We start from the raw sequence: 23,166 nt of genomic DNA on the forward strand, positions 1-23,166 counted from the left end.
TATATAAGTTGTATATATATATATATATATATATATATATATATATATATATATATATATTTATTTATGTATACAGCATATTATAACTTCTCATCCTTAGTCACTTCCGGGCTTGGCTTCTTAGCTAGGCATTCGGCTCACCCAGTCAGAAGTAGAAATTTAGATAAAAGCCCCATAAAGCTGTAGTAACATTATATTTTCCTTACACTGTAATAACTAAAACCGTACTTATTCTTAAAAGGCCGGCAACGCATTTGTGAGCCCTCTGACATTGAGAGTGTCCGTGGGCGGCGGTATCGCTGAACACCAGATTTATCAGTAATTCATCAGAAGAAACTTTTTGTTTTAATTTTCTATTTAAGTATTAATTTTGATTACCATTAAAAAAGTCAAGACTATTGCAAATCCTGTATTATAAGTTATCAATTAACAGATCCAATAAATTAAAACAAAAACAATAACTAAATGTTAACAATTTTGTTACAAAATTCAGTATACATTTAGTTTACTAGTAAACTTATCTAAACGAGGTTTTATGGGGTCAATCTTAACGAGATTCAAAAGTAGCTTAGTGATTTACAAAATCAATCACATTTTAAATCTGAATCCGTTAATTGTAACTCAATACTCAATGATCTAGACAAATGCCAATCCCATTGAAATACTAATATTTCACTGTTAATCGGATTAACTTGCGCCTACGCATTTAACTTCACACAATGGTATGCAGGCCTCACGTGTTGATTAATGGGCTTTGTTTATACACACACTAGATACATACATATTAAAAAACTTGACATGTGTCTTAACAAGCAAGAAAATAATTTATATTTTAATATTCGTTCAAACAAGATGTAATGATTATTTAATTTAAATAATATTTTGTTTACTTAAGAGACTTGCATTATAGAAATACATTTCGTTTTACCTATTAAATACAGTGGACCTTCGATAATTTATTATTATTTAACTTATTTGAAAAATACTCGATAAATTGATTAAATTCAATGTTAAAGGAACACTAGCTGGCCAACGCTAATTTGAAGTCCGAGCTGCCACATAATTTTTATCATGCACAGACCTGTTGTTTGTTTACATACAAGGGCAGACCTGTCAGTTACACATAAATGAGATATGTTCTGTTGGTATTGGGATAATAACGCGATCCAGTCTTTCTTCAAACGTCATGGTAATGTTTGATGATATCATAACGATCTGAAGTCGCTCATTCAAAAAGTATAGAGACTTGTCTTCGAAATAAAAATTTGTGATAAAGTGTACATAATAATAATATAGCAATAATAAATCATGATTTTTATTAAACTCTTCTTTACTTGAGTACCCCCTCCCCGTGGTTAAAAACGCTTGTTACTTTGAACTCTTGGTAATTTGACATATAACTCTTCTATCACCCTAGAGTTTCAAATAATGAAGAGGTCACTGTTGCATGTATATTTTTATGGATACTTTTTAATTATTTTTTTGTTATTACAGGTAATAAAACAATTAAAGGCAACTGGCAAAGGCGCAAAGGCGACGTGGTACTAAAGACAGGTATTTGATTTAATAAAGTGTAACCGGCTATTTTTATTATTTAAAAATTGCTACTATTGTATATATTGTATCAAATTCTAAACTAATTTTCAAGTTTCTTAAGGTTTCCTAAAATATGTAAGATACTTTCCAGTTAGAGCACGTTAAATTTAAAGTCCATTGATGTTCCAGACTCATATATCTGTGTCTGTCAATCTTTCAGCAACCAATTATTGAAATAATTATCGTATCGCGTCAGAATGTATTTGCATTCAAATACCAAAATAAACGATCACCTTATATAAATCAAAATGTCAGAATAATTTAACAGTTAATAATTCTAAGTACCGTTTAAGATAAAATTGCGTTTTATATAAGATTATGATCCCATTATAAATCGCATTCGCCATGGTTTTGATGTGAAATTCCTTTGATTACCGCGAAAATTGCACATTTTGTTTTTTCATTTCTTGTGTTTCTTAGTTAATTTAGTTAGTTATTCCAGATATCTTTTAAACGATGATTTATACTGGTTTGCAGGTATGTCTAGCGATTTTCCCAACATAAAAAAGGGGTAGCTTCGCAAGGACTACAGGATGGTCGAGAGGGTATTGCCATTGCGCTCATAAGTTAGCTAAGTCACACAATCCTGGCATACGCTCACTTCCACTTTTGTTAGTTAAACAAGCACCTAAAATTTTAACAATTCTCAAATAGCATATGAGTTATTAGTTGAAGGTAGGTATTTTGAAACGCCATTACAAAAGAATAAACATTTACAAAAGCACATTGTCCACGTCATGAATAATATAATTGTCAAACATCGAGCGTTGTTGGATGTCTGTATAATGTCACATTGTGTCTGTTTGTCTGTCACGTCCGGTTTTATTCGGAACGATTGCATTTGGACCGTGAAATGCAATTATTCGAATCGGCTGCATTCTATGAGAACTTTGAAACGATTAAAAAAATTTAATCATTTCATCTAAAATATATTTAGAGATAAGTCGGAAAGTAAGTGATGGCCTAGTGGCATAAGCGTGCGGCTCTCATCCCTGAGGCCGTAGGTTCGATCCCCGGTTATGCCCGGTGCATACTTTACCATTCACTCGAACGGTGAAAGAAAACCTCCTGAGGAAACCGGCTTTCCTTAGACAAAAAAAATGTCAAATGATACAGAAATCTGAGACTAAAAATATTTATCCACTAACGCAGACTGTGCAGTCATCTAAAATAAACCTTAAGATAGTATAGTATATATATATATATCACCATAATAAAACAGTATAGTCATTAATCAATGAAATAAAACATACTGGTTTAGGTCACGTAAATGTAGTTTACCTGGTACTTTTTGTTAGAGTACATAATTCGTTTAAACATACTTTAATTAATAGTTGTGAGCAGGTTGATAGTTTTCGTAGAAATTAAAACCAACACCGTGCAATGTACTCTCTCGATATCCGGCCGCTCCACTTTTCCTCTATCCATCGCTAGATTTTTCCTTGGATTTAATTACGACTATAATGCATTTAACAGTATGAAATGAAATGAAAATATACGACGGGTGTTATTTTGATACAGATAGAAATATATAAATATTACCTGGTGGATTTCGTATCATCTACATATAAATAGCCAAAAATTAATAGAACTATTTTATAACAAGCCAAAAAATTGGTCCTTATACTACAGCTATGAAGCAAACATTTCCGAATTCCGCATCTTTAACTATATAAGGTCATATATAAAATCTATATAACCATTTATATATACATATATATAGACTTAGTTTCTAGACTCTCGATTATTTTATTTACCTTAGGGCCAAAGGACGAACGATTATATTTTTAAATTTATAGTACTAATTTTTTTTAATTTAAATTTAATTAAGTTTTTCCTTTAAATTTTCCCACAATACTTCATTTGGTTTCTTGGAAACCTCTTTGTATTTTCCTCGATTCTTTTCGATGAGATAAGCTGTGATTGATGTTTTAAAAGATTGAATCTTTTGTAAAATTACAGAACAAAAAATGTTGTGATGAATTGAATATCTGATATGACTCGTTTAAAGGACATGGCTATGTCATCAGATATTTAAATATAAAATTGTAAAGTCATTCATAAATTTAGTTAATAATTAATTTATACATTGACTACATAGAAAACTAATTATTGTAGAGCAGACAGAAAACTAAAAACGCCACAAATAAAAGAGTCATCCCTTAAACTTCAATTTTGTTCCCTTTGGAGGAGAGACCCAACCGAACCGAACCCAGGTAGCTTTCCTCGCTCAACGAATAAGTATCGCAGTACAGCGAGGTAATGCTGCTAGTGTTTAGGGTACACTGCCACAAGGACCAAACTTAAATTATTTATTTATTAGCACTTCGTTACATTACAATATAAAAATTGAATATAACTGAAAAGGAGGGCAACTGGCGGCCTTACCGCTTTCGAGCGATTTCTTCCAGGAAACAACTTTCTGATTTGTTTTAATTTTCTTTTTAATAATTTAAATTATAACTTTGTTGGTCAAATAATTGTGCATATTGTTTTCTTCATTTAATTGTAATAATAACATTTAAATGCATTTAAGTTATGCTTCCTATACTAGCACAAAAAAATAATAATAATTTATTTATTTAAGCACACAATCATAAGCCCATATGTGTCCATTGTGTTAGTTACAATATTCTCCTCAATAATAATATGAAACGCCAATTTATTTTTGTCTTTTTTATCTTGCTGGCTTACCCGACAATTTTTTCGTTGGAAGAGTAAAGTTTCATACATGCAACATAATACTGATTTATAAATTATATTTCCAAGTGATTGATAACCTCCCCTTGATCAATCAATTTACTGACCCCACGCCGGGTGAACTTCTTAAAGGGGCGCGGGGAGTGCGGGAGTCGGTCGGTGACTTGCAATGGAAACCACTAAAAACCTACGGGTCTACTCGCTATGGACCAGTCCGCCTTCATTAAAAATGTTAGAAAATGTGAAAATTTTCTGGTTCAAACAAATTTCCTATCGACATAGCACAAAAATATCAATCTACAATGATAGTATGCTAATTTTCTCTTCGTCTATAGTTTTCCTCGTTCGATACGAGCTAATTCCTAGAATCGTTGGCCAAGCGCCACTCACAACTACATATCAATCGTCGTTCTCACACATGTCTCAATCGCACCTATAAATGTCGAACGAGGCTTGATAATAAAATATTGCCAACGAGCTAATAAAATAAGGTTCTCAGGGATTTGTACGAAATAAAAAGGATACGACAAGTGTTTAATTAAACATATTTATATAAAAATAAACTAGTGGCGCTACAACCTTAGGCCTAGGCCTCAGATTTCTATATATATCTTTAATTTGTTAATCTAAGAGGAAGTAGTTTTAGTCTTTCGCTTCCCGTGCCTGATGATTTAACGCCATCGATTTAACGGGTAAGCCAAGGTATCCTTACGATTTTTCAAAGAACCTATTCATTAGAGAAAGAAAGCATGATTTTTGTCAGACATTTTTGTCGAACTATTGTTGTTGTAACCTAAATAATTTCTTTAGATCCGACCTTAGATAGAAATAAATTGGATAGCTTTTCAAAAATTCATACAGATTAAGGTACAATTTTTTTGCCTACAAGGTATAATTACGTTGTTTAGGATATAGCCAATTATTGCCGCTAGGTGGCATGGTTCAAGGGAGTCATTATTTTGATTATAATCTGAGTTGGTACAAAGGAAAGATAAAAACAACGTAATGGTTTAATCATTTAAAAGTTTTATTCTATTTTTTTCGTTCGGTCTGTTTACCCTCTGTTATTAAATGACCCCGACTTTGACTGCATTTAGTTCTCTTATTTAGTTATTTTATTATTCAGCTGTGCCTTATTGGAACCTTTATTGATAAGACGTTAAAATGCACTTCGAAATAATAAAAACCATTTAATCAACTTTATAATATAAGTTATTCGTCTTGAGAGAGCAATAGATAATATTATCATATAAAGGAAAAAAATCTTGTCTTCTTCTTCTTCTGGTGTCACTTTATTGCTAAAAGCTGGCTGTAAAAACTTGCTGGTTCCCGTACCTTCCGCTACCACAACTGCTTCTTCTACCAGCCTCTCTGTTGCCTTGAATTTACCAAGCAGCAATAAGTCGTATCGATGATGACACAAGACGTGTCCGATATATGCAACTTTGTGGATTTACTTTTACATTAACTTTGTATGCATAAACTTTAATATATAAAAAGATACAATCTGCAGCAGACTCCAATTATATATAACAAAAATAATTATGCTGAACATATAGCCAAAGATGGAATACATAATATAATATAAAAAAGTTTTAAATATTTACGCAAGAAAACCATCAATAACTAAGTAATACCTAACTCGGATGTAGTTGCAATAGACGATAGTGTGGGTGTATGTAAGGATGTGCTTATGATGCAGTTTATGTAGCGCTATGGATATTCTTCATTATTATAGTGGAAAAGTTGGTCTTACTTGACTTAATTAAAAATGGTTGAAGGGTGTGGGAATCTGACATTACAACGAATTTAGAAAGTAAATAATCCGCCCACTGCTCTTAATATTAACATAAGTCAATCAGCGAATAGTGGGTCATCTAAGCCTGTCTAGTCTTTCAAGGTTAACCACTGTCATAATTCATTAAACTTAATACGATGTCAAACTTGTCAAATAATTTTAATGTTTTCCTGCCTTTGTGTGTACAAAAACGTGGGATAAATAAATATTTAACGACAATACTTTACAGTGTATAATGTAAAATAATCTTTTAAGCTAAAAACGAAGGATTCCTTTCATTTCTCTATATTATCAATTCTCTATGATAAGAAACAAGCCGGTCAAGTCGGTAACATTCGCTTGTAGGATGATTTCATTGTGAGGAAAGAATGTGTTGGACCCAAATATCAGAAGACTCTGAACCTAATTGCCAGTGACCATACCAATGACACATATACAACCAAGCATTTACCCGAAATATTAAGAAGCTTCTGGAAGCTTCAAATGGAAGATTTCCACACAAGATAGTGAAATGTATTACAAGAGCGTAGCGGAGGTCAAACGACGGCCCATCTATGAATATAGAACAGGAATAGTAATACATATGAAAACTGAGTAGTATTAGCCTACAGGCTTTGGCGTGCGACTCTCATCCCTGAGGTCGTAGGTTCGATACTCGGCTGTTCAATAATGGACTTTTTTTCGATGTGCGCATCATTCGCTCGAACTGTGAAGTAAAACATCGTGAGGAAACCGGCTTGCCTTAGACCCAAAAAGTCGAGGGCGTGCATCAGGCACAGAAGGCTGATCACCTACTTGCCTGTTAGATTAACACATGATCATAAAACAGATACATCAATCTGAGGCTCAGACCTAAGCGACCACAAGAGTCGGGAGATATCGGGAAATTTATAAATGTAAAAAAATCCGCAGTGATGTGTTTGCTTACTACTATAACAAAATCAGAAATATTTCTATATATAGCAAGCTAGTAGTCTAGTTTAGCTTTCTGCGAAAAATACAGGTTCACCGTCTGAAGCTAATATAACTGCTTATTATTATATATCGTGCTACGACGATACTGGAAACTGTTAACAATTAACCCCAATTTTAGTATGCCAAACAATAGTTACCTAAACAATATTTTAATCTGATTATCATAATCATAACCCACTATGTAAATAACATTGCATGTAATTTTGATGTTTTGTTCCAAGGCTAGATTCCTTTGTTGTGATCTGGTTATTTGAATAATGATATAATCGGAGGTTTTTTATTCATTGGTCATAATTGGAACCTGTTGCTGGTTGCTACATATGCCTACTGTGCTTGTAACAAAAATACAATAGCGTTTTACCGAATACTAAACTATTTACTACTGAGTCTTAAGAAATAATTAATAAATATTATGTATAAATTATCTTTCCCAATATTTAATAAAAACTATATGATTAATAAGAAAACTGACTTAGTTTTGGCGTTTCATAAAAATCTAAAGAAATACTTTTAAACATTTTTATATTTTGTAATCGCAATATGAGTGTGTTTAAATGCAACATAATTACCAGTAATCATAAGGCCGTATGACAAATTGGCCAGTTCCGCTGCCGTAATGTGCGAGGAAGTTAGTAAAGCCTTCGTACAACCTGTAAACTGTTATTTAGAAATGGTAATGCTAATTAATAACTAAACTTTTATTATTTAACTCACAAAATAATTGTAGAAATAAAAGTGTATTTGTTTAATAAAGCTTCGAAAGTTAAGACACACGTACACAAATAATATGGTATGGTGATTCCGTGGATGCACAAAGTGTGCATAGAAAAAAAATATTAATTACAACATGTGTACCTATTTTATTTTTATATTATTTAACGTATTACCTATCTACATATTTATTTCTTACTAATACTTACTACAACTACAATACATCATTACAGAACAACAAACAAACAAATTATACCTTCTAAACATATAACCATAAGAGGAATACATATAAAATTCCAATATTTATAAAAGGAGAAAAAATATTGAATACGTTTGACTAAGTAATACTTGATTCGGCTATGCTATGTGATGGTGAGTAAGTCACTCTGACCCTGTATATGGGGTGTTCTCATGATGCAAGTAATTTAGCGCTATGGATGCTCTTAATACTCCTTTTAAGAGTATGCAGCGATAGCTAAATAGCCGAGAATTCTGGGACTCCTACTATTTGTAAAAAAAATTACTTCTTAAACAAACCGGAATTTTTAACTCGGGAAACGTAGCCGATGAATGTCATCAGTTGTGATAAATTGCGGCCTTTGAATTGTGTCACGTACATATTTTTATCTCCACCCACTGAGATTTATATTATTATACATATGTTTACAGGTCTTCGTAATATTCTTTTAAAGCGGGTTTAACAGTGTAGATCTTTGTAATTTTAAAATCCTAAATTACTTTAGTGATAAAATACGAAAAATGCGAATAGATGATTAGAAACATAATTGATTGATTTTTATACCAATACTCCACACACACCCTCACGTACAAACCATGATTTATACACCATCCCACTACACACCGGATTAGATGTTCTTAATGAAATGGATTTAATCTCTTATTATTATATTGGTTTTATCTTTCTTTTCTTTCGTACATGTTTGATTTATTGTATTCATATACATTACACTCACTCATACGCACACATACACACACGTACACTCGCGCGAGTACGCGTCACGTATGCTGTTGAATAAAGAAGAGTTTTGGTATTTTTTAATTAAAATGGTTTTTCATTATCTTACACATTGCATATATACATATATAACTTACTTACTTATTATAATAAATAAAAAATATTTTATTTATTTATATTGGAATTAGTATTGTAATATGCCTAACGGTTATAACTATAACTTTTTGTAAAAAAAATATTCTACGTTTATATAAAGACATTTAAGTTATTTCATAGATGTTCGCCGTTCTAATATTACTTAATGAGACTATAATACAGCAATTCTAAATATTTCAAACTGCCAACAGGTGGCTGGACAATGGTTAAGGGTCTGTGCACAATAGTGCGTTGTTTGAATGATTTGCTAATGAATAAAATTAAAATAAATAAAGAGTAGATACAAATATTTTTATACACAAATAAGGTAATAAAATTAATATAATTAATAGAATGTTTGTAATTTCTTAAATTGGTCATATAAAAACGATAGTGTTTCATTAATTAACTAATGATAATTTCAGGTCTGACAGTATATTCTATACAAACTCAAACATATTCTAAAGAAAAAAACTGAGCCTATGCATAATTATTGAATAAAGAAGACTAATAGCGCTATAGCCTTTTTGAGAATCTCAGATCTCTGTATGTGTATCATGATCATTTATCAATGTTATACACAAGCAGGTGATCAGTTTCTTGTGCAGACATGCCGTTGACTTTTTACGTAATGGAAGGCGGCTTCCTCGCGATGTTTTCCTTCACCGTTAGAGTGAATTTAATATGAACATAGAAGCGGCAAAAAACAGCCTCCGACCTTAGAGTCGGACTCAATGAGAGTCTAAAAACTGCTCTTCCAAAGAATAACCATACAATAATAACCCGTTTATATGATATTGAGCAAGCGAAACGGATCTCAATGCAATTTCAAATAACCGTAGATAATTCGCAGTTGTATACTATCAGTGATCGCTGTATAATGTCATGTTGTAGATAAGGGAAGGGCGCGCTAGAATCTTGCCTCGAGCGCGGGTTGGGTAGGTGTTTGAACTATGCTCTATGAAGCTAAATTAGTATGCTACGGGAGTAATCAAACGTTAGATTTTCTAGGAAATGTAAGGAAAAGTGAAAGTTGCTGACGACATATTCATTGCGTAGACTGCGGACATATAAATTCTAACCTAAACATTTTCAATATATTTAAGATTAATTCAGCGTATGTTTGTGGTGTCCCAATTCTTAACAATCCTTTTTCTTCCTGTTGGCGAACACAAAGTTACATTTGGTATTTTTATTGTTTATAGAAGTATAACTTATTTTGACTTTATGTACTATAAACTTAGATGGGGCAGATGGCGTCCTCAGAGGATATCCATCGCATTCCGTCATTTATATTTTTAACAGAACGCCGGCTATTCCAAGTCATCCACTAGTCCATCCTGGGACCACCAGCCAAGCTCTTGCCTTCTCACTACCTAGAGATGCAACTGAGCTGAGTAACGCAAAAGTAGACTATTATAAGCCTCTTCTAGTTAAGGCCGTACGTTGGTACTCCGGGGACCTAAACAAGAGGGCAGGCTATCAAAAGAAGCGACGGAGAGATTCGATTCGCGAATACGCCACATAAAACGCTAGAAAAAGGCATTCGAAATAATTGGAACTACAAATATATTTATCACAGATGTTAAATGCTGCATAAAGGTTAAGAAAAGAGAAGCGTATCTCCACTTGGATTATCCCCCAGATGGTGTGAACACAACAAGGCACGGAATCCGCATAGGTTTAAAGTTATCTTCGACCTATATTTTTATAAGTATACTGTATATTGCGATTAAAATGAATATTGAATATAATAGCTAAACAAATTAGTTATGACGGTAACATAATAGCATGGTTAATTGCCAGTAACGTAGATTTATAGCTTTCAATTGTTAAGTCATAACCTCACTAAATATTAACCACAAAATACCTATTAGAATTAATATTCAGGTTAAAATAATTTATAAGTTTGAATCATATAATAAATAAGGTAAACTCCTATTTGTTGTTGTTATTTTTATATAACAAACGGGCAGCTTACCTAATGATGAGTGATACCGCCGCCCATGGACACAAGTTGAATTGTTGTTCTGGTTCCACATAGTGGTGGTGCGCGGCAAAATCTGCCTGTTAAATGCTAATTTGTGAAAAATGTACCTACTAGATATTAATGATTTATATAGAATCGCAATTCAGACCTATGGTCATTAAAATTGCCAGCTATATTGCAATAACTTGCCAGCCAGATTTATTCCATCCAAACTTTAAATTGTGGAGGCATACCCCTCCTTTTATAAGTATAGTATACATGGATCATGGAAAAAAGGACAAAAACAGCGATTATTTTATTTAGTACCTACTTAAAGGTTTATCTAGACTAGGCTTTGAGAAACAAAATGCGTGACCACTTAGATATGGTAACTTAATGGTATGTAAAGTTGCGAGTTTCACGTGATAAGGCACGCTCAAATAGCGATAAAGTTAGGTCATCGCTGAACTAATCAGGAACTAAGAATATTTCTGTTTTCATATTTGCCCTTTTTAACATACGGATGGAATTGTAAATTGCATTGAAATGTCGGGTAAACCACGATCTAGGTTTATTAGTTATTGCAAAAATTAATAGTGAAACTTGCTAATAAATATCTTAATGGTTTAACCGTGCCCAGATATCTTGAAAGATATTTTTTATAAATATGGTATTATTTGTGTTAATAACATACAGGTGTATTAACTTTCTGTGTACTTTGAACAATTTTATATTAAACCAATTTAATATTAATTAAACTAACGTTCCAAAACGACAAATTACTTTTAATAAATCTGGTATTTTAACTAAAGATACCACGTTCGGTCTAAAATGTATGACGCACTCGATTAACTTAATTAACAGGAAAAAACTATGTCAAGAACTGCCTTTTAATTCTTAGATGATTTAATGCATTCTGATGTAATTAAATTAATCAGTTTAAAAAAAATATTACATTCAATACGAGTTTGCCTAGTGGCTTCAGGCTGCGACTTTTGGTTTGGACCCTTTTTGTTGTATGTTCGAACTTCCGTTGTACACCAATGTTACCTGTCTATGAGCGCGCATTTACGCTCTTACAATGAAGTAAAATAATCATGAGGAAACCGGCACTATTACCGAAACTTTGACGGCGCGTCAAGCACAGAACGCTGATCTTGCACTTGCCTAATAGTAGAAACAGCTTATCACTACATATTATGTTACTGAATTCGAGAACTCGGGAACTATATTAAGGTAATGAAAAAAAGAGAAATATAATTCAAGATAAACACAAGCCTTAATCGTATAGGTACGAATAAATTATTAACAAATTTATCAAAGAGACAAAATCAGGACGAACAGCATAATATTATTTTATACGATATGTACCTAAGATGAAATTAACTGCACAAAAATGCAGTTCATTAATAGCACGACTTATACGCAATGATTCTCAACATTTTCTTTTTTACCACATGAGTCAACATAGAATCCAGGTCAACTTGGAATAAACTAGGAGCTTGCATCACTATATTGCTATGTTTAAGTAGTAATATTGTAAATATTATGTTTCTAAGGTCTCAGCGCGAACAATGCGTTAAGAGGGCATTTACTTCTGTACTTTTCAACAAAAGTACATGCATCGAATATGAACCAGTAGTAAATTTTACAAATTGTATGAAATGCCTATTTGAGTTGCCAAAATCGTATTTTATAACTAAAGGGAAAAATATTTTCCACAGGTTCACAGAATAAGTTTCACCAATATTCGAAACATACAGATTTCTCAAACCATTATGTTTCTATATCTGGCTATATTTATCAAACAATGTGAGTGAGTAACATTTAGTATTCAGTGTGGTCTCCATTCATACTTATATTGTTTCGTTGTGCAATACCAAACCCAGTATTGTCTTTTGTGACCGTCTCTATGGTCTATACTCTATGGCAAGGTACAGGTTAATTGTGTAATATCTTGATTTATCTATCTTTATCTAAACAAACAATTTCTTAGGATTGTTAATTACCTTTCAATAGTCAAAAGTGACGTTTTATTGAATTGTAATATTATTTTACTTAAAACTGACATAAAGTTTAAACTATTGCCATACAAAAATGTTATATTGAGTTTGTTAGTCTGTGGAAAGGCAAGTTTTGGATTGTCTCTTGAATTTTTTTAAAGTTTTTGTTTGCAGTGTTTTTGTTAAACAATTTTTGGATTTTAATTAGAAATTACATTTAAATTACTTGTATTGATGAACTTTTATAAAATAACAAACTCTAAATGTCAGCCTGTTAAGAATTGATACGATCTTTTCTTGAAGAACCGTAAGTTGAATTGGTTCGGAACTACTTCAGTGAGCAGCTGGTTCCACATAGGGGTGGTGCGCGCCGAAAACTACCGTTGTGGAACGACGGACGTCTAGGTGCTACCGGTGTAATATCGTATTGTACCTCTTAATATTAGGGTAACGATTATAACTCTAAGTATATTTATACACATTTTTAGCAATGAGTATCAATTACATAAACTGCTAATATCATTTGTTTATTATACTGACCCTATTTTCAGTACTTAAGTACTTTTGCACGCACTACTGTTTGTATTTCTATTTGTTTAAAAGTGTGGGCCTAACAAAGCTGGTCGATTATCGATAATTTCTTATAGAAACATAGGTAGTGTACCTACAGAGTCGTTAACATCGAAACTACATAAATAAAATATAAAACTGACATAAACTGTAGTATCCTAGGCTATATTAACATGTTGACGTTGTGCTGAAAGCATTGGTCGTAAACGATCAGGCAACTATGCAGGTTTTACCATTAAAAAGGTTCACGAATTTTACACAGGTTGAAATACATTGTTATAATGAATGAAACCTTTTTATCTATACTTCGTATTAATATTAATACGATTTAAGTTAGGTAGTATTTGCGTTGTTAAACTTAAGTTTAAAACGTAATTATTATTTTAATGGTTTCTTCATGTTTGAGAATCTAACCTGAAATACTGCGGTAAATTATTATTAGCTTGATTCGTTTTTTTTGTTTTTTTTTTAAATTTAATTTCGATATTGATTTTTTTTTAAATTTTGTATAATTTTTTTGCAACTCGTATCGACATATTGTATTAAACTATCACGTGCCTAGTCAGCCTAGAACCGTGCAGTGACCGACAATGAGGACAGCTATGCGCTTGCGCACGCGACCTCACGCATATTAATATGTTATATTCGGTACATTTTTAGTATTAAATAGCAAAACTAAACTAAATATATTAATTCTTAAATCATATCGAATTTGCAAATAAAAAGTAATATCAAAGAATTTAACTATTTTTATTCTTGGTAACTTTTCGAATCACAGCTCAACCTTACAATAGCTTCAAATTCTTTTCTACATATTTTCATATCTCGTGAAATGAATCAAAGGAGGTACACATTTTTGGCCTCAACCTAACCTAACCTAATCACAATCTTTTGTTAGTTTTGTTCAAAATATATTACAAACATTGATTGCTGACAAAACATTAATTAGTGTAACATATCGTCCTATTTAAATTAGCTATGCAGCTAAAGTAAGGTACCCTTACTTTTGTTAGGATTCGGTCGTAATATGTTAATAACAAGAGACAAAACTCAGTTAATGAACAAAATAATTTTTCAATTCGTACTAGTAGATCCTGTAGTTACTAGTTTTAATATTATTTAACATTAGTTTTATTTTGTAAATATATTTGCTTACAAATTGCGATCACGCTGAAGCGGGCTGGTATTAACAAACGAACAATGCGTAACTTGACTTTTTTGCGTACCGCGGAAACCAATTGTTTTGTTGGGAATTATTGTTTATTGTTACTAATATATTAATGCAAAAGTTTCTTGCTTTATGTGAATTAAATTTACAGGTTTGTCGTGATAATTACAGTGGCAATAACGTACCTAATTTGAATTTATAATGCTATGATAATGTATTTGTGTTTAGCTGAAACTACAATTCATTAATAAGTATACAAATGATCACGTTAAATTGAGATCCTGATTTAAAACGTGTTCAATAAAAACGTTAGTTTGGGCGTGTTTTCCTGAAACTAAACGTAGTACATCTGGGTGACAACGTACGTAGTACAAAGAGTGTGATAGGATTAGAAAAGCCATATGGTTAAACGATATTTAAAAAAGATTTCGCAGCTCATTACTAGTAGTCAATACCAATTATAGTTATTGTTTCTTAGCATTCTATTGCCTTCTAAACGACAATGGCATATAGCGTGACGAAAACGCGATTATAATTGTATATAATCAAGACTACGGATCCTTCACCCCATTGAAACAAAAGCATTATCGTTTTAAACGTCATTTTAAAACCTTGGCATACACCCGTAAGATCCGATTATTTTAATTGTAAGATTTGCCTAAGGACAGTACCAGCTTGTGATATAAAATAAATAACTAATAATGACTAAATGTAAAAATTTTGTACACACTTCATGTTTAAGTTTTACCATAAAATGAATTGAAAATATCATATTATTATGAATGTAGTATATTATATTTTAATTTGTGTTTCTGATATGCATACCTCGGCTTTTCTTAAAATAATTTTCTAGAAATATTAATAACTTAAGCCCTTTATTTATGTCAGTTAACCTTATTTATCAGTGCAGTAAGAATTATTCGATCGATTTCAGGTTCGACACGACGGACAACGACACAAAGCAGTGCTAATGCAACGAGAGACTCACAACTTTTGTCAGTCCTCGCAGCAAGGCGACGACAGCTACTCACGGGACGACTCACCAGTCATATCAATACCCTTGCCTCAATAGCCCATAAACCCCACAAGTTAGTATTAGTTTGTTAAAAAAAATCAAAAGGTGGAGAATCCATCATTTCGGATTCATCACTTCATTAAAAAAGCTGCTATTGTCCTTATATAAAAAATTAAGCGATACATTTATCTTTTTCAGAAGCAACACTACTTTCGCTCAATTGGAAATTCGTGATGCAAATAATTCCGTCGTCAAAAGAATCACATTTGATAATTCAACTAATGAAGCCATCGCACCCACTTTGAGACTGGTTACCAATGACGGTGTCAGAGAAATAAAACAAGATATCAAACCACATGAAATAAGACATTTATTTATACCTAGACTTTATCAAGATAGTAAGAGTCGGGGCGGATTTTTAAATAATCGAAGATTTAATAAAAATGCTGCTGAAACTAAGACTGAAAGTGCTATTGTATACGTACCACCGGAAAAGGGAGAGAATTTAGATAAAGGAGTAGAATTAGATCCTGAGGAAGAGTTTCAAGTAGACGAATCAAACCATGGACTATATTTATTAAACTATTCAGATACGGATAACATAACTCAGCCACCTTTAAATTTGAATAAAACATCAACTACTAATGATGTCAACGAAAATTCTACATTAAGTATACTTCTAGAAAAAACCTCAAAAGATAATCAAGAAGATAAAAACAAAAGTAATAATGATTCAGAGAAAGAAAAGCTAGAAAACAATGCTATAGCAAATAGCACAAGCATCCAAAGCACGAAACTTGTTAAAGTTGATAGTGAAAAAGAGAAAAGTAATCAAACGCTTTTTATGTCCGAAGAAATTTATAATCACTTTAGACCGCTAGAAACAGAGTTACCCGATGAAGAAATGGCTCCTTTTATTTATTTTGGTCAAAAACTAGGAGGGCAAGTTATCAGTGATAATCTTACAAATTCTCCATCATTATCAGCATCTACAAAATCAGTGAACTTTATAATAGCACCACCTGAAAAAAGAAAATTTAATTCGAGATATTCTGCAACTGAAAAATATAAAAACACTAGTGCAGGTGAAGAAGAAATAAATGAAGATATGGATGTATCTGTTGTAAAAAATATAATTGAGAAAAACAAAATAAGAAACACTGTTAAGGGCCCTGCACCAGCACGGCACGTGGGATTAGTCAATGCTTACAGGAAAAATCCTATCTCTACCCAAAGCACAGGCCAATTGAATACTAGTGAATCGTTTTTACAAAATGTTACAGCTCCTTCTACAAATTTAACAAGTGACGCTAAAAATGCCACACAAGTACTGCAAGTTGAAAATTCTAATGAAACTGCAATAAATGATAATATTCTAACTAAAACATCAACAACTCCAGCTCCCATAAGAAACTTTACCCGAAATTATTTCAATCTTCGTAGACGTCCATCAAAAATCACTACTCTCCTGAGCACTGAAAATATCTTAGTTCCAGAAGTCAATACTACAACAGAAAAGATATCCACAACAGTCTATACAGCAGTAGTTACATCTGTATCTATTACATCTTCAGTAAAAGGTCTTAACAAAACTGATTCATCAACTTCGGACCCGGACAATACGACATCAGTTGACAGTTTTGATGAAACATCAAACATAACCGACCAAGTAATGATATTTTTTAATGATACTGAGACAACACCCATGCCAACTACGACAGTACAAACAACCACCTCTACTACTCCACCGACTACGACTTCAACCTCATCAACGACAACATCAACAACAACCACAACGACAACTACACTTAAGCCTCATAGATATCGAATAAGACTAAGAACAACTGGAAGTCAATTTCATAACACGACAGCGCCATATTCAGTAACACATAAGCCAATTATGTCGTCGCTAACCAGTGAAAAATCGAATGGGGACCTCAAAACTGAATCCAGCACATCTAAAATATCTGAACGATTGGCCAATCTCTTCCGTCAGAACGACTATGACAACGTCACTAATGGAATCACAATGCGACCAAAGAATATACTCAAGCGTCGCCGACCAACAACAACGTCCACGACAACCACATTCAGGCCAACTGTTTACATATTCGATGAAACATCTATCGTAAGCTCCTCAACCAATCGACCAACAACTACAACAACCGAAAATTATATTACGGAAACTACAATAAAATCGTTCACGGTCACCTCTAGATCTTCATCAAGCAGCTCTAAGTCACTCCAACTTTCTAACAACACTTTAACAGAAAGCAAAAGTGTACCAAATTTGACACAAGCTAAAAACGACAGTATTGAGACCCAAAATGAAGTAGTAATTGAAGCCGAAAAGACGTACACGGCTTCTTACGTATTGGCCGGACTCGGTTTTCTTCCAGTGATAGCGGTAGTGGGTTTCGTTCTAAGAAACATTCTCAATAAGAAAACTAAAGAGATCGACACCGAATACGAAGGTTACTTTGATGATGGAGGGGATATTAAGAAAGAATCGCAAATCACGCCCGTGGCTCGACCGCCTGTACCACCGCCTACTAAACCAGATCAGAAGTGGGAATTCCCACGAAATAAGCTCAGGCTGCAAACGCTGTTAGGTCAGGGCAACTTTGGGCAGGTTAGTGTTATTTAAATCTTTTGAACGCTATTTAAGAGACAACGAAAATCACATGTTCTCAATTCAAATATGACTGTAGTATCTCCGAACAAATTCGACTTAGGGTTCTTGAAGAATAGGATCGTATCAAATCTAAAAAGGCCGGTTACGCACTCGCCAGCCTACTGGCATAGAGAGTGTCCGTTCTATATAAAATCTAATAGATATCGTCTTGATGTGACAGGTTACATGCTTACCACGAGTGCTGAAAAGCATTCGTAAATTGTTATTCATTTACGTAAGCTACGTTTGGCAAACTTTTCAGGTGTGGAAAGCTGAAGCAGACGACTTGAACGGTCACGACGGGCTGACTCGGTTGGTTGCCGTGAAGACCATCAAGGAGTCAGCCTCTCAGAAGGAGAAGCAGGAACTCCTACACGAAATATACATCATGCAGAAGATTGGTACTCATCCCAACGTTGTCACGCTCCTCGCTTGTTGCAGCGAACAAGGTAAAAAACACGTGTAAAAATAAAAATAAAAATAAAATACGTTTATTTTGGAACATAAAATGATCATGGTATCACTTATTCCACATCATTAAATTTGAGCCTGTTGGCATCCTTACTCATCGGCAAAGAAGACAGAGGGTGTTGGCCGAGAGAAAAAGCCGGCGTAAAAAACTCTCGGTACTCTTTTTTCTTGTAGAAGAAATAGCTGAACACTTTTTAATGCAAATTTTTATACAATATGTAATTGTAAAAACAATAATTGAATCGAACTAAAGTTTGCGACTTTGAAATAAGATTCACAAAGTGAGTTTGTCCCCAGAGCCCTACCTGCTGATAATGGAGTACGTGATGTGCGGCAAGCTGCTGACGTACCTGCGCGAGCGCCGCTCACGGCCCGACCGGTTCAGCGGTAGCGGAGCTCTGACCTCCAGAGACCTCACCGTCTTCGCTTACTGCGTGGCCAGGGGCATGGACTATATCGCTTCCAAGGGGGTGAGTCTCGTCTGCGACTCTAATCACTTCAATCGCTTTACTCTCCTTACTAATCTAATCTCTACCTCGTCTTCAGATCGTGCACCGCGATCTCGCAGCTCGCAACGTGCTAGTGGACCACAATAAGCTGTGCAAGATCGCGGACTTCGGCATGTCGCGCTGCGCAGGCGCATCTCTGCGAAGCCCTCGAGGGGCACTGCCCGTGCGCTGGATGGCTCCCGAGGCCCTTCTCTACGACGCCCACAGCCACCACTCCGACGTTTGGGCCTTTGGCATTACGCTGTGGGAGATCGTCACTTTGGGTGAGTCGGATTTAACGATGATCAACAACTATTCAAAGTAGAATAGTTTGTAATTGTTTCTCAACGCTGAACATTTTATTTTTATTTCACAGAAAAATAAACTAAAAAAAGTTAAATCTCACAAAATTTATTTCTTATATTGCAAGTGTAATGAAAAACAACCTAAATATTCTATACAAAACAACGCATATTAGAAAAAAACAAAATTTGGGATAGCGATTCATTTCTATTACAATTGATCTTTGTTCTTGCAAAGTTCAGGTTTATTTTTCATTTATTCAGCATGTTCTTATAAGAATTTCACATTTTTTTTACTTATACATTTTTTTTCACCTCACTGCAATAATCATTTAATTTCACTTTCACTCCATTCCTATTCTTGAATGACAGATGCAAGTCATGCTTATTAAGAAGAGATGTCTCTTTGATGTAATAACTCGTAATCGTCCTGTTTCACTTAAACACGAATACACGCAAATGGGTGTTTGTCGTAGATATCTTACAGACATTTTTAAAGGTTTACCCTTGATTGGTAAACTATCTTTTATTATTTCGCTAAGAGACTCTTATCATACCAGATATTATAAATATAATCCTTTTTTTTTTTCAAAATATATTAAAAAAACGCCAGCGAAGCACACCGAAGAACAATAAGAATGGCTCTCTTCTTGACATAACTATTTCATTAGGACAAAATAAACTGTGTAAATGTTTCGTTAAATGTGTTTTGTCTGAATCAATAATATTATTTGACTTCCCAGGCTCAACCCCCTACGCAGCCATGACGGGTCGCGAAGTCCTAACCGCAGTGACGGAGGGCTACCGCTTAGAGCGGCCCCCGCACTGTAAGCCCCAGTTGTACCGGGCCATGCACTCCTGCTGGCACGCAGACCCGAACCAGAGACCTTCCTTCGCTCAGTTAAAGGCACAACTGGCAGAGCTGCTTGACAACGAGCCATCGGAGGGGAATTACGTTGATCTGGACTCATTTTATCAGGAGTCGTCGGTCTACAGCGATCCCTCGGCCATTATAAACGATGATGACGGACTGTCAGCGGAGTACGATAGGGAAAGGCGCGTGTTTCGAGAGTAAGTAATAAAAAAAAGAAACGTGTGGCACTCGGGGACTGCCGCGGTAAAGCTATTGCATAGCATTTTTTATCAACTTCTACATTATTTATTTAGTTTTAATTTATGCAGTTTTTTTTTCTATGTATATTAAATCTATCTACCACTCTATCAGACTATGTCACCGATCTCGTCAGAGAGATATGAATACGCAGTATACGTTATGTCCCGCTCTAACACGTATTGGCCGCACCTATATTTCGTTATCGTGTGTTAGGTTTTTTTCGTTACGGAATTTCTTGATTCGGTTACCGCGCTCAAAGCCCGCGATAAAATCCATGCAATAGCTTTAAAAATTATTAATGAAGTAAAGCTCAATTAAATTAATCTCTATGGTCGAAGCTAAGAGTCAACTTAAATCGTTTAAAACAAGAGCTTACAAAATTCAATTAGGGGTTGTGTTCTTGCAATGCTGGTCATAAAAAAACTGTTACTTGACTTTTTTATAAGTTCTTTAAGTAACACAATTATTACATATAATAATAATAATAATAATAATTTATTTATTTTTCTCCCTTAAACATTAACAATAATAATTCATAATATAGTGACAGTATTGGGAGACTGGTTTCCAAACTAGGTAAGAACCTGTAATATGGATAACCAGGCTTCCATTCCATAGCATATACATAACAAAAAGGAAGTTTGTAAGGGATTGTGTATGATAGTGTGAGTGTATTTGTGTGTGATAGTGGGGAAGGGTACGCATGCGTGTGTTAGTGAGATATAGTATATAAAGAATATAAGGGAGAACTGTGAGAAGAGTGTACGGTGATTGTTAAGATTTCCGCATCCAATAATCAACTAAAATCAAATATTTAATTAGGGCAATACTACAAACTCTTCCTTCTCCTGGTTTCTGTATGCCATTCATGAGTAAATTAACATCTTTCTACACCTGATACACATCGTTGAGTCCAGAGCTTGCCGGTACTAAACTGTCTAACTATTTTAACACTACGTAACAGAAAAATATATTCTGTAGGTTATATTTAAACTATTATTATTCAAGACTTTTTAAAAAATTGTTAAAACACTGTTTTAATTGTAATGCTTAGCTAGAATAACGTCTAATTAATCGTTTATTATAAAAGTCTCAATTTAACTTTTTCAGATTAAAAACTGGTCCGTCGAAGTTCGACAACCGCGCCTTCAGCCTCCGCGACGAGGAAATGAGAAACAAATTCGGCATCGGGACCCCCCGAATGGGCGGTTTCGGCATCACCTTCGACCGGAACTACGACGGCAACTTCAACGACCCCAACTTCGAGAAGAAGGAGAAGCTCTCTACGTCCAGCTTCCACAGGGACAGGGAGAGAGAGAGAGAGAACCCGCTCGTCAGTAGGAACAGCTTCAACGGGTTCCCTAGGATTAACGCGAACAACTTTCAGATGACACCTGACGGAAGGAACAAAAGGGTGTCTGAATTCGAGTGCGACATTTGATCTTGACCAAAGTATGGCATTATATGACATTTTGTAAATAGTTAATTTATAACAGTATTCATGATTGTAAATAGTTAGTATAGTGCAGGTTTCTCTTCGCGTTCTACGTATGTTTTTGTAAAAATATTTTGAAATCAATGTAACGATGGCGTTGGTCCGTTAAATATATATTAAAAAGGTTTATTTTCAATTATATTTACTTAATCAGAGTCTTTTAACTTTATTTTTATAACCTAATGATAATTTGGGTAATATATTTACTGAACTCGGCTATAAGGTAACTTAATAGTTTTGCCAGTTGTGAATCTTCGTTTGGCGTAAGAAGATAAATTATTTTTAAAAATGTTTTTGCCTCTGATTGAGTAAGTATACTAATGTAAATATTTTATGTAAACGTTATTAATTTTTAAATATTTCAAATCTCAGTTCAATATTACTCTCTAGTCTAAAATGTTCGGTTGATTTGATCTGATTTGTATAAGTTTTAAAGATTTATTTTATTATGAATAAAGTAATACGAAATATTAATGTTTTATTTATTTATTTTGCACCCTTGCACTTAGACACTCACATTTCCAGAGATATCGTAAGTGCGTTGCCAGCCTCTTAAAAATTGGTTTTCTCTCTTCTTGAAGGAAGAGTTGGTTCAGAAATACTCAGCGGGCAGCTGTTTCACATAGATAGGACATTTTTGTGTGAATTTATACACAAACTTGTATATTGGTGTTAAATTGGCCTGTTTATTTAGTCGACCCCAGTCTGACAGTGTTTCAACTTCAGACACAAGTTTGTTCCAGTATTCGTCGACAACAGCCCTAAAAATACCTGCACAGAAAGTGGTCATATGGTTTCTGTCTATAAATTTATAATTAGATCGTGCCTACAAAAAGAATTAGCAATTTCGCTTTGAACCAAATTTGCTTTTAAAATCCTACTGTTAATCATTTAACTACAATTTTCTATTCTACTTAAATTATGAAATACCTTAAGTCATATATATGAAATACAAATTTAACTCTAAAGATCGTATACGATTTTAAACTTGACAACTAAATTACTG

General features: G+C 33.8%; 1 protein-coding gene across 1 annotated transcript in view; it reads left to right on the plus strand.

The window, feature by feature from the left end:
* The window catches only part of LOC110991749 (serine-rich adhesin for platelets), a 75,524-nt gene extending 52,896 nt beyond the window's left edge, over positions 1-22,628 (plus strand). The window contains exons 2-8 of the mRNA XM_045631680.1: positions 15,536-15,689; positions 15,815-18,248; positions 18,553-18,739; positions 19,059-19,231; positions 19,308-19,533; positions 20,295-20,622; positions 21,776-22,628. Coding sequence (XP_045487636.1) covers positions 15,536-15,689; positions 15,815-18,248; positions 18,553-18,739; positions 19,059-19,231; positions 19,308-19,533; positions 20,295-20,622; positions 21,776-22,106 — 3,833 coding nt within the window. The 3' untranslated portion in view covers positions 22,107-22,628. The remainder of the gene's footprint in view (positions 1-15,535; positions 15,690-15,814; positions 18,249-18,552; positions 18,740-19,058; positions 19,232-19,307; positions 19,534-20,294; positions 20,623-21,775) is intronic.
* The last annotated feature ends 538 nt before the right edge of the window (positions 22,629-23,166 follow it).

Source organism: Pieris rapae, chromosome 16 (assembly GCF_905147795.1).
Source record: "Pieris rapae chromosome 16, ilPieRapa1.1, whole genome shotgun sequence".
Taxonomy (NCBI): Eukaryota; Metazoa; Arthropoda; class Insecta; order Lepidoptera; family Pieridae; genus Pieris; species Pieris rapae.